General features: G+C 41.3%; 2 protein-coding genes across 3 annotated transcripts in view; one reads left to right on the top strand and one right to left on the bottom strand.

Annotated features, from left to right (window-relative positions):
• The window catches only part of podxl (podocalyxin-like), a 29949-nt gene extending 28512 nt beyond the window's left edge, over positions 1–1437 (bottom strand). Inside the window, exons 1-2 of one of the 2 annotated variants that reach the window (XM_031306082.2) lie at positions 1412–1437; positions 866–1243 (exon numbers count right to left, since the gene is read on the bottom strand). In XM_031306082.2, the coding sequence (XP_031161942.1) occupies positions 866–908 (43 nt within the window). In that variant the 5' untranslated portion in view covers positions 909–1243; positions 1412–1437. Of the gene's footprint in view, positions 1–865; positions 1304–1411 lie in introns of those variants that run through there. The other variant, XM_031306081.2, reaches the window with a different exon arrangement.
• ift46 (intraflagellar transport 46 homolog (Chlamydomonas)) overlaps positions 1–13094 on the top strand; it is a 30578-nt gene that overhangs the window by 4889 nt on the left and 12595 nt on the right. The window lies entirely within an intron of this gene.

Below are 13094 nucleotides of genomic sequence, written 5' to 3'. Positions count from 1 at the left end.
GTGATTCATTCTTGATCACGGCTAAAAATTGTAAAAGAAGGAAATCTGTCGATTCCGTTTGGGTCTGGTGATTAGGACTATACATAGAAAACATATCGTCAAGATGGGGGGGGTCTAAGAACTCTTTGAAGGATACAGTCTGAGAAGAACAAAACTCTCAGGTCAACTGTTCGGGTCACAAGCAGACAGCCACCTACCCCAAAAGAATTTGGAACCACACAACAGTTGAGACTGGCATCCACCTGCCTCAGCTACAACTGGATGCTCACACACTCATGCACCATTAAGTCCAACAAAATCATAAAATCACACAGTGGGGGGGGGGCATTCACAGACAATAAGGCTACTCAAGTACTGTAAGCCTACTTAAGTAGTACACAGTACTTGTACTTTCCCTTAAATTTTACGCTCCCCCATACTTCTACTTCCACTACATTTATTTAACAGCTTCAGTAGGGTTTCAGAATAAGATGTACATTCAAATATAGGCTATAGAATACAATGCATCCATCAGTATAGTTAAAACATAATAATGTGATGTTTAAGTAGCTATACCTTGCTGTATTTCTTTTTTTTAGTAATACATAAGTAACATACGGAAAAAGGTTTAGGACCACACCGGAGAATAATAATTTCCTTTATATAAATAAAGATATTTGCACCATCAATTGTTGCATACAAGTTCACCAGACTGCAGGAAATGAAGTGTTTGATGCTCAATATTTTAGGCTGGACGTCCCCCCAGAACCCCCCTGTTCCAATGCGTCCCCCTCAATGTTAAAGTTAAACCTACGTCCTTGCCCCCCCCTGACCCCCCACGGAACCGCCACAGGTGTCTACGAACTTTAAAATCAATTCTACTCACTGAGTGAAAGCAGCAGCCACGTCATCCTCCCGGTCGCTCTCATCCTGTCTACCCGATGGATGTATGCTTCATGCGGCGCCGCGCGCGACAATCCGTCCCTCAGTGCACCGAAGCCGGGTGATAGAGCCGAGTGTGGCCGCTGACCGACGCCGTCCTGTCACGCCTTTCTCCCTGAATTTGTATCTCGAGTAGGATGATCTCGCCCCAACGTATTGTGAACTTTTCTCTCTCTCTCTCTCTCTCTCTCTCTCTCTCTCTCTCTCTCTCTCTCTCTCTCTCTCTCTTCTTGTCTTGAAACTCAAAGCCAAGAATGCTTTTGTTTGCCTCTTCTGCTGCTGCTGCTTCTTTCTATGGATTTGGGGGATCTGCTGCGGTCTCCTTTGGCTGTACCGTCGATGCTCTCTCTCTCTCTCTCTCTCTCTCTCTCTCTCTCCACCTCTCTCTCTCTCTCTCTCTCTCTCTACCTCTCTCTCTCCACCTCTGTCTCCACCTCTCTCTCTCCACCTCTCTCTCTCTCTACCTCTCTCTCTCTCTCTTTCTCTCTACCTCTCTCTCTCTCTCTCTCTCTCTCTCTCTCTCTCTCAACCTCTCTCTCAAATTCACAGAGGCTTCATTAGCATGACTATATTGACACAGTGTTGTTATAGCACATAGTACAACAGGGACACATTCACGCTTACATACATTTTTACAGAAGGATGCAGACAATAAAACACGTCAACATTCGTGCAAAAGCAACAATTGTGGTTTTTTTGTGTTACTATAATTCAATTCAGTTCAATTCAAGGGGCTTTATTGGCATGAAAGTTTCAAAAACAATGTTGCCAAAGCATCAGACAAAACACAATAAACAGTTATATATACATTAACACGTATGGCAAATATAAATCTCTCTCTCTCTGCCTCCCACACTGGCTTGATGCTGCATTGTGGTCGGTCAAAATCAGGGGCGTAGCCGTCATTTCAGAAGTGAGGGGGGACAGAATGTTAAGGAGGAGGATTTTTATTAAAGGATCCTCTCCCATTTGTCTCACCAAATCGCCGATTCTGCCCACTTATAGCCTACTTATTTCATTTATAATTGATGGAAACACTGACATTTCCATCAATCGTTCAACACTGTTTTACAGCTGCATCCTGCCCAATGGGAGACCTACTAACACAGGCCCGTAGACAGGGGGCGGGGGGGTTCAATAGCCATATTTGTTATAAATCAAACTACCCAACGGCCTACAAGTCCAGCTGAAATGATTAGCCGAATAAACACTTTGTGTTTGGATCGTTTCCAGTTTCTAAAATGTGAAGGTTTTTCTGCATCGAGCACTTTTACTTTTAACACTTTAAGTACATTTTTCCTGCTGATACTTTCATACTTTTACTTAAGTAACAATTGTAATGCGGGGCTTTTATTTGTAACAGTGTATTTTTTTTACAGTGTGGTGTCAGTACTTTGACTTAAGATAAAGGATCTGAATACTTCATCCACCCTTATCATGAGGAACCAGGACCAGAGCCAGTCCACTCCAATCCTAGAGCTCACCGCTGCCGGGACATTTTGAATAACAAAGGAAGCAGTTAGACAATGTGTATCTCCCACCAACCCCTCCCTGGTTTTTGATTCATTCCTAAAAATGGTCCATGACCCAAGGACGCGGGGTGAAGTCACATCGGCATTGGTGTCGTTTGATCACGGGAAAGGAGTGTTTAGATCCACAGAGTCAGCGTGTCTTCATGTCAACTTATCCATTTTTACACACACACATACAGGCAAAATAAAGTGTGACATGTGGCCGCTGGGTGCTCGCAGGGCTTCAAACCTTGTTAACTGCAGTCACAATATGAAGACTTGTTTAACTGCTGTGAGACTTATCTCCCTACTAGACATCGTTCGAATGACACCGAAATCAGATGAAGGAGAAGAGAAGTAGCTGTTTTCCATCTATTCAGGTGTTTGAGTGTGGATGCATATCATTTTCACATGTGAGGATGTGGACTTGAGACTAGATTTAAGACAGTCTGACAGGTTGTCTTAAATCTATTATCTGTTCTACCTACCTGCCCAGGGACTACGATAAAAAATAGCAATGCTTAATAGACCCGTGTCTTTTCTTGTGCTGGGACTTTTAAATGATGAATATGAATTAATTCCTTTCTCATTAGCCCACAATGACAGCTTCATTTACTCCAGAAACGGGCACATTGGTCCAGCTGGCGTTGTGTTTCCCTTTTGGATTAAACTCAGGCAGTTTGGCCAGACTGTTGCCCCTGCTGGAGCCAACAAGTTGACTCAGTCCCTTGTAGCCATGACGACGGATATTCACATACGTCCCAGGAATTGCTTTGAGGGCACTTCTTCTACTATGCCTCCATTCACTTAGCTCCAAAATCTGCCTTTGACTGACGGGTCACTACTCGATTAAATCCACATCCTTCTCTGAATGCAAAATGCAACAACAACAAACTATTTTTTTTTTTAAAGACTTTGTGATTACTTAACTGCTATTGTGCCTTTGGGGATGTGGTGCAAGCTCCAATGGCTGCTGATGGGAAGTCTGGGAAACAAATAAGAGAGATACCATCAGGGGTGTGGAGGTTTTCCTGGGTGTTTCCTGCCACTGGAACAGTTAGGAGTCATTAATAACAAGCTTTAGAGACCGAACTTCAAAGACATCTGGAGTCACGCTCGGACTGCAGATCTCCAAAACTTGCACTAAGTGGTCTCAGGATGGCTGTGTAATTGTGTGTGTATTGGGGTGTGTGTGTGTGTGTGTGTGTGTGTGTGTGTGTGCATTAGGGTCATTCATGCTAGTGCCATTTATGAGTGTGTACTACAGCTGAACCATTTTTTTGGGCATTTTAGGCCTTTATTTGACAGGACGAGGAGTAGACCTCTCTATATGGGCGCACGCTCTACCAGGTGAGCTACCCAGGCGCCCTGGGTGAAATTTTTTGAATTAAAACTTTTTTTGACGCTTTTCCCGACATTTTTGTCACTTTTTACCAAGTTTTTTTGTCACTTTTTCTGATATTTGCAGATTTTTTCTGCATTTTTCTTTTAATGTTTTTTTTTCTTCTTTTTTCCCAAAATTTTTGAAGCTTTTTCCAACATTTTCATCGCCTTTTTTCAACGTTCTTTTTATCAATTATTTTCTTCAAATGCTATGAAATTGAATAAAACACCCAAATTCATTGAAAGTAGTGAACTGATCAGTTATTTTACTCGTAAAGAGCGTTCTTGAGAACCATCCACCTTATTTATTTTTGATCATTTGTTAAAAGAAACCCAAATTTCTGATAGAGAAACCTTTTTGAAAATTGGTCAAATTTGACCCCAGGACAACAGGAGAGTTAACAATCTGTGATATGTAACATTATTCCAGCATTTATCTTATAAAAAAACTTTAAATATAATAATGAAAAGAGGAAAAAAAAATGCTAAACCAAATGTTACAGCAAACATTCGACTAAATATTGCACATTTAATCGCGGTCTTCACCATTAATCAATATTAAAGAATATATATAGTAAGGGGTCCCTGCTCTGTCCCATTTTCAGCTAAAGGGTCTTGGCCTAAAAAACGTGGAAGAACCCTGAATGCATCCAGGGTGTGATTTTCCGGGAGGGGCGTAGGATTTCCCCGTTTCTGGTCTACATATCCCTGCCTCTTCTGAATTATTGTTATCCCCGGTGGGGACAAAATGTATCCCCCCCTCAAAGTGATCAATGCTACTTCACCAATAGATCAGTATATACCTAAATAAAAGTATTTTAAACAAAGTACAGACCAACCAGACGGCCGACCGTCGGCAGAAAAGGCAGTTGGACTGATCAGTCTCCCCGAGTTGGTCAAAAAAATGCCTTGGAACACACCAAAGAGACGAGACGTAATACTTCTCCATAACAACAGGCGGCGCTAATCTGTGTTGTCGTCCAAAAATGAAAACCGGCAGCTGATTGGACGAACGCATCACGTGGGTCTGGTTTCTCTGGAAATTCAAAGACAGACTGTCATGGCGGCTTGTTCAGAATACGATCTCATATTTTACTAAAATAGTTCACCAAAATGTGTTTCTGAAAACATTTTAAAGCAGCCATATTATGCTCATTTTCAGGTTCATAATTGTATTATAATGTTAAGAATAGGTTTACATGATTTAATTTTCAAAAAACACCATATTTGTGTTGTACTGCACCGCTCTCTCTCACTGCTGCAGATCCTCTTTTCAGCTGGTCTCTGTTTTAGCTACAGAGTGAGACCTCTTTTCTTCTTCTGGACTATCTTTGATTGCACTTGCACATGTGCAGTAGCTCAGATGTAGATCATGTCAGCTAGCTAGCTCCATAGACAGTAAAAGAGGCTGTTTCTACAACTTTGGTCAGTTACAAGGCAGGATTAGCTGGGAGACTTCTAAATGAGGGCGCACATGGAAGTAGTTCTTTTGTAGATTATGGTGAACTTGTATGTGTTGTAGCAGTGCTTTGCTATTGAGAACGAGGTAGCATGCTAGCGTTAGCATGCTAGCGTTAGCATTAGCGTTAGTGGCTACAAGCTAATGGTTGCGGTTAGCCTGCTCGTTTCGGCTTGTGACGTCACAAGTCGTGCAGATTTTGACCAGCTCACCCAGAGACTGAAGGCAGGACACATTCAGAAACTGTATCTCACTCTAAACAGCATGGGTGGATTTTTTTCAAAGTTTGTATGTGTGTGGAAGCACCAGAGACACAAAAGAACACCCTAAATCCCAGAAAAAGTGTTTTTTTCATAATATGGGCACTTTAAGCAAGAAATAGGCCGTGCAGTTGCTGAATCTGTCTTCATTTCAGATCGACAAAGGTCAGTTTAAAAGATTTTCGTCAGATTTTGAGAGACTCTAGTCACGCTCATTCCGCTCCCCGTTTTGGGGTTAGCTCTCCACCAATCAGATGGGTCATTTGAGTCTGACTGCCGGCAGTGCCCGCCCCACCGATTATATATGTCAAATCGGCCAAAATGAAGGACGACAGCCTCTCGGACGGACAACAGCACGGAACATACCGAACAGACTCGAGTCACTGACCTCCCCAGAATGTCCAACGGCCGATTATCGGCTTGGTGTGTCCGGGCCTTAACGTGAACACGTAGTGCCATAGAACAATAAAATCCGAACGGCAGTTCCTTCCCGAGAACATTTTGCATTTCGCTGCGTCCGGGCATTAACGCTGTCCAAGGTGATTGTGATAGCTTTAAAGAAATGCAAACGACCCAGAGCTTTTTCTTCTCCTATCCAGGAGTCTGTATGTGTGAAGGGGTCAGACCTTCCTCCGCAGCGCGGTGGAGTTACAGTAGGTCTGGCAATACAAGATTACTCTTTGTACTCCTGTGGCTGGGGCGAGGTGAAGCAGTTTTGTCAGTTGTGTTTGCACTTGCACGCTCAGATTAGCGCTGATGAACACACCGAGTGTGCCTGCCTGCATGCATGACTGCCAGCAGCCATCCTAATTCCTGCAGCTGGTCAGAGGAATGTCATGTTAGCTTTGGTGCTTACAATGTGGTTTGATCTGAGAGCTCCTCATAGATTTCACCCTCCATTACGTCTGTGATGCACCTCATCAGGTCAGCTGGATCCAAGACCAGTGAGAAAATGACAGACGGAGGGAGAAAGGGAGGGAGGGAGGGAGGGATGGAGGGAAGGATGTGTCACAGAGCTTCCTGACTGTGACTGACTTTGTTTCTCTTGTCTTGGTCTGCTTGTCAGTGGGGACTAACAAGTAGGAAGGATATTCTTCGTCCACTTTGATGTTCACTTTTGCCACTCATATATATATATATATATATATATATATATATATATATATATATATATATATATATATATAGACTGATGATCCCAACTATCTTTGTGTGTGAGACTGCTCGTTGGCTTTTGCCACTGCATGTTGTATGCATGCTTAGTATCTGAAGGCCAACACCAATGGTGATATTTTTTCTACCAATATTCAGCAAATGTCTTAATGTCCTAATTTAAATTTCAACACTTTTATCCCAAAAACAAAATACCATTTTGTCTGTGTATATAATGACCTGGCCTGGATTAGTCAGTTTCTCCAACAGCACTTGTCATGTGAAAACATGAAACCCACAGCCTCTGCTTGATTGTGGAAGGTCTGGGCATCACTCTGTTTTGACTGAGAAGTTTCAGTTTTTTTCAGGAGAAAATGGTTTTATGCATCATGTAAACACACTGAGAGATACTGTATAAATTAGACAAATCAATATGCAGTTTTGTTTGCATTCAAATTGTGCACAAGTTCTGGTTCTGGTTAAGTAACATAGCATGTAAGTGCATTGTCTCCAGGTTTGATGCCCACATCTCTGTGCATTTCCTGTCTGTATCACATTTAATTTGGAATTGAAGACATTAGAAGACAATAGTGGAGCATTTATAAGCTGAAGAGCCAGATATTTCCCTTAGGAGTTGGTAGAGACCAAAACTATGAAGGTAAATATGGTGCAAAAAGGGAGAGCTTGTAGAATACAATGTGAGAACTTGCAGAACAAAAAATCTGAACTTGTATGTTAAAATTTGCACTTGTAAAAATTTAATTTGCACTTGTAAAAATAAAATTTGCACTTGTAAAAATTTAATTTGCACTTGTAAAAATAAAATTTGCACTTGTAAAAAATATTCACACACATGTGATCTGAATTTGAAGTCATACAAAGAAAAAAAACATGAGAGCTTATAAAAAAAATCTGAACTTGTAAGTTGAAATTTGCACTTGTAGAAAATGTTCACACACCTGTATTCTGAATGTGAAGTTACAGAAAAAATATTCACAAATGTGTAGATTGATATTTACATGAACACAATGACAGCTGCAAACTTATAATGCAACATTTACTCGTATACTGCTGCTGCCCGCTTCTAAATAAATACCTTTTAATTGTCTAAACATTTTTAACAGTCAAACTAAAACACTGGCGGTGAGCTCCACAGCCTGCAGCCGCAGACGGACCGTCATCAGTGGGTAACAGGTGCCAAGTTTCGCATCCCTGCCGAGAATTGCATCCACTAGGGAAAATGATGATTTTATAAGGCAAAGTACTGTTTAAAAACTAGGCAATAGTAAATCTCTTTGTCATGTTCATCAATAATGATTAGGATTTTAGAAGGTTTAGAGACATCAATGTTTTATCAGACTCTGTAGTAGTGTAATTTTCGGCAGCAATGAATTCTGCAGAAATTATTGTTTCTGCCCAAGCGGGTGCAATTCTTAGCAGGGATGCACAACATCAGCAAAGCAAGCTCTGGTCATGGCCGGGGGATGGGCCGCTGCTACCGGATGTGGGGCTCTCCGTGTCCCGCTGGAGCTCCGACTGCAGGTCGAGGTCGGCAGCGAAGCTTTCTGACAAAAGCTGTGTTACTACGCTGGTCGATCCCCACTGATGACGGTCCGTCTGCGGCTGCAGGCGTGGAGCTCACCGCCAGTGTTTTAGTTTGACTGTTAAAAATGTTTAGACAATTAAATTAAAAGGTATTTATTTAGAAGCGGGCTGGCTGCTAGTTAGCTAACGCTAGCATGCTATTCCACCAAGTTTCCATGCTACATAAATAAGCCAGACAGAGTTGTCCCTCATCTGGCGATAGAAACCCTGCTTTTCCCGTTCTGTTAGCTCAGAGCCTAAGTCCACAGGTACAAATTAGTTTTACACCAAATGTATCGTCAAGAGTGTTGTGAAAGTCGAGGTGCAGATTGGCCACTTTGTGATGCGAGAGAGCACATATGTGAAGTTGCAGTGACAGATTCCAGAGGTTGTAATCACTGAGTTGTGGTTGTGATGGAAAATGAACCAGAGTAAAAAAAAAGTATACGAGTAAATGTTGCATTATAAGTTTGCAGCTGTCATTGTGTTCATGTAAATATCAATCTACACATTTGTGAATATTTTTTCTGTAACTTCACATTCAGAATACAGGTGTGTGAACATTTTCTACAAGTGCAAATTTCAACTTACAAGTTCAGATTTTTTTTACAAGCTCTCATATTTTTTTTCTTTGTATGACTTCAAATTCAGATCACGTGTGTGAATATTTTTTACAAGTGCAAATTTTATTTTTACAAGTGCAAATTAAATTTTTACAAATTTTAACATACAAGTTCAGATTTTTTGTTCTGCAAGTTCTCACATTGTATTCTACAAGCTCTCCCTTTTTGCACCATATTTACCTTCATACAAAACAGAGCTAAAAGAGAGCATGTGGACACAAACACGACTCCATAATCAAAGATCATGTTGCCCCGTGACTACTAAATGTGTAAGTAGGCAAGTGTTTGCTAATAAGTTCCTCATCTTAAAGGTGATGCTTTATTGTGTGTCCAGCTTGTTTTCCAAAAAAATGGTCATACCGTTAAATGCCTTTTACTCCAGCAGGTGGCATTCCCAAAATCCACTGTCCTGTAGTCCCATCAAGTAATGGAGGAAACTAGCTAACCAGAGCAAATTCATCTGAGAAGTAATCAGGATATTTGGGATTCATGGGGAAAATTGTGAAGCTACATATGAGGCTCATTGCTAACTTTGTGAAATGCAACTGCTTTACAGTACAGTATAATTTAGCTCAAGTGAGTCAGCAGAGTTTATATGACAACTTCTACCTCAGCCAAGAATAAGGTTTTCATTTATTTGAGCTCTTCTTCAAATTCCTGGCATTTCCACTCAACTTTATTGTACACAAATTAAAAAATTACCTTGTGTCAACACACCCAAGTCTTCAGTTTTCCCTAAATGGTATTTCCTTTCAGGGTGGAAAAACTTCCAAAACAGATCCTCATTTGACACTAGAATTTTCCATTGAACTCATGAAATTCCAGATTGGCTACATTACATGATGTTAAATGAATAAATAAATCAAAAAATAAACCATGAAAATAGGGAGGACTCTCCCTCCTGGCAGGTGCTGCCGTGGTCCTGCTCAACGCCCTGCTACGCCCTGCACTGCTACAACTAGTATTTCTAGTCAGAGTTCCATTATCTGTATTGTTACTATAATTTGCCATGGCACATCATGCCAACTGCTATAATTATTATGATTTATATTTCTGTATATATCTGTATATCTGTATCAGTGTCTCAACCGACAGTGGCAGATGGCCGCCCACCAAGAGCCTGGGTCTCGCCACTAAATGGTCTTTGTAAATGATAGTGTGGTCTACACCTACTCTATCTATAAAGTGTCCTGAGATCATTTCAGTTGTGATATGACACTGTAAGTAAAATTGAATTGAACTGTCTGATGTCTGACTTTTCACACCATCCCAGATTCAGTCACACTGATATGCATATGTGCATGTGCTGTTAGAAAGCAAACGGCTGGCACCGAGCCGTGCCCTCTCATGTCCGGCGTTTGGAATTCCTCAGCCGTGAGCTCAGCTCCGTGCCGGCCGGCGCTCCGCTGGTTTTGTCCTATCTCTGAGCGCCGGGGGCAGCCATCGCTCCCCCCCTCGCCTCATTAGCTCACGACAATGAGGCGGGCATGCCAGGAATGTGAGAGCGCATTCTTCTTCGTACCCCCCCAAACTCCCCACCAGTAACCTTCTCAGCACCTTCTGAGTCTCCTTCAAACACTCACTCCCCCAAACCACCACCACCACCACCTCCCCACCTCCTCACACACACTCCTCCACATCTGACATAGCATGCCTCTTACACATCTCCCCCCCCCCCCCCCTCCAGGCCCACCTCAGTGCTCATCGCATTCTCTCCCAGACCACATCACCGCTATCTGAAAATTCTCTTGAGACGTGGTACCAATCACACGGAGATAAGACATTATTTAGTACATTATTTTTGTAGCCAGTCAGAGCAGATTTACTGCGGCTAACATCTGCACGCATGGGTAAAACTTTTCTCATCGTACAGATTTGACAGATAGTTGTGACACATAATGAACTCTCACTTTGTCATTTTGGGATTTAGTAATGCTCGCTGAGTAATAGCTGCATGGGCATGTCACTCCTTTTCCTTTCAGAGCATAAACAGGGTGAGGAAACTGTAGTCTACAAATAATTAGGGAAAGGAAAGTAAAAACCAACAGAACCGCTGTGGAAAACAACACAACACAAAACACTTTTACAGACTGGAAAGGTGCAGCTACAGCATGTCTACCACTCTTCCATTACAAGTCTATCGACGCATGTTTACTAATGCCAAAAGGCTCTTTTCTATTCAAATGCAAATTCATTTCTATTCTTCAAAAGTTTCCATTTTTATTTTCCTTTAAGTAGCTTTGAGGGTGGAAGCATCACGGTATTCCTCACTTTGTGACTGTAACATAAGCCCCTTCACTGCAACCCTGAAATTATCTAGACATTACCTGGAGGAGCTGTGAGATGTGAGAACGCAAATGTCCGAATCAGTTGGATTACATTAGATTAGATTTTAATGACCCCAAATTGGGAAATGTCAGTGCTACAGCAGCAAAATATCAGACACAGAGCACACATCCAGAACATAGAAGGAAAGAATGTACAAATGTGTATACAAGTTGGGAATAAAAATGTACAACTACTTAAATAGTATTTATAAAGATGTAAGCAAAACCTACGTTTGTGCAAGTTGCACAGTATGCAGTATTGGGATAAGTGCAACTTGCACAAACATAGGTTTGTTGGACCAGACTTTACCCTGCCAGCTCCCTAGTGTTGATGCGGCTATCATGCGGCTATCATGCGGCTGGCACAAAACCGGGAGAATACACACATCTGAGGGTACAGAAGAAGTCTGATTTACACGAAGAAATTTGGGATTTGGGAACTTCTGTTGGTAAAGGGCAGATGCAGAAATGGTCAGACAAATTTAAGGAACGACAAAAGACTTGGTTGTTCATGACCAAATTAGGAAGCGGCTATATAATGCGGCGTAATTCCCATCATGTCCTACCCAGGCACCACCTGCAGTTGCCACGGGGTAGTTACAAAGACCGTAGAGTAGCTTTACTAATTTGAAAAAATAGAAATTATGATTTGATTAAAATATATCCACATTAAGTCAGGAGTCAGGCCCAATGGTACCCCCGTACCAACTACCTTGTGAGCTAACTGGGCGCCCAAACATAGTTCAGTTGTATTTAAGAATAACAATATACACTTTTATATAATGAATAGTGTTATACATTTGGAACATACATTGGGAATCAATGAAGGGGTACGTGGGGGTACCTCAGACCAAAAATGTTGGGAACCATTGATACACAGTATACTCTGTTTCAGCTTGTTCCAGCTCTGCATTAAAGCTGTATGATGTTTACATCAAGTGAAATGGTTTTTATGGCACACCATTCCATCAAATGGAAACTTGTCTCAAAATTTCAGCCTGACTCATTTGGCATCTTTAGAACCTTCTCTCAAGTTTCTGTGGGTTTGCACACACTATATATAAATATATGAATATAACTTTCATTTATTCAGGGAGGACCAATTGAGAGCAAGCTCTCATTTCCAATGCTGCCCTGATTACATTCCATATAAAATTACAATACATATACAAATTACTGAACATAGTAATTAATAGTTGCAATACACAGTGCACACATAAAACAATTACAGGATGTTAAGCAACTCAAAGTGCACATGTACATTCAGAATACATGGACTCATAAAGAAGATTTTAAAGTGATTCAAGTAAATCGGGGTGGATATTGCAGGATATGGCAATTATATGGAGCATAATACTCCAATGCAGTTTTGCCTAATTCTGTCCTAACAAATGGAATATTTAGGACCAAGGAATCACTAGTGCGAATGCCATAGTGATACAATTTAAAATTCAGCAAGCTTGTTAAATATACAGGACATTTTTAAAGCAAGGCTTGGTTGATAAATAAAATGCAGTGTTGCTCCCTTAGAGCCAAAGAAGTCCAGCCTACGTTTTGATAAAGGAGACAGTGGTGGGTGCTGAATCCATCACCAGATATAAATCTAAGGGCAGAGTGATGAACTGCATCAAGTGGCTTCAATGTAGAGGAAGCTGCATGTATATAAATGATATTCCCATAATCTAAAGCTGATAGAAACGTAGCTTGAACCATCTATTTCCTACAACTTTGGGTGAGGCAAGATTTATTTCTATATAAGAATACTGATTTGGGCTTTAGTTATGCGTGGTTTAAAACACAGTTTATCATCCACCCAAATGCCCAGACACTTGTAGCCGGAAACTTTATCAATTTGTGTCCCATCCAAAGTGGTG

This window comes from Sander lucioperca, chromosome 20 (assembly GCF_008315115.2).
Source record: "Sander lucioperca isolate FBNREF2018 chromosome 20, SLUC_FBN_1.2, whole genome shotgun sequence".
In the NCBI taxonomy this organism is placed as follows: domain Eukaryota; kingdom Metazoa; phylum Chordata; class Actinopteri; order Perciformes; family Percidae; genus Sander; species Sander lucioperca.
The sequence above is the reverse complement of the archived record's forward strand: the minus strand, read 5'-3'. Positions and strand labels throughout refer to the sequence as shown.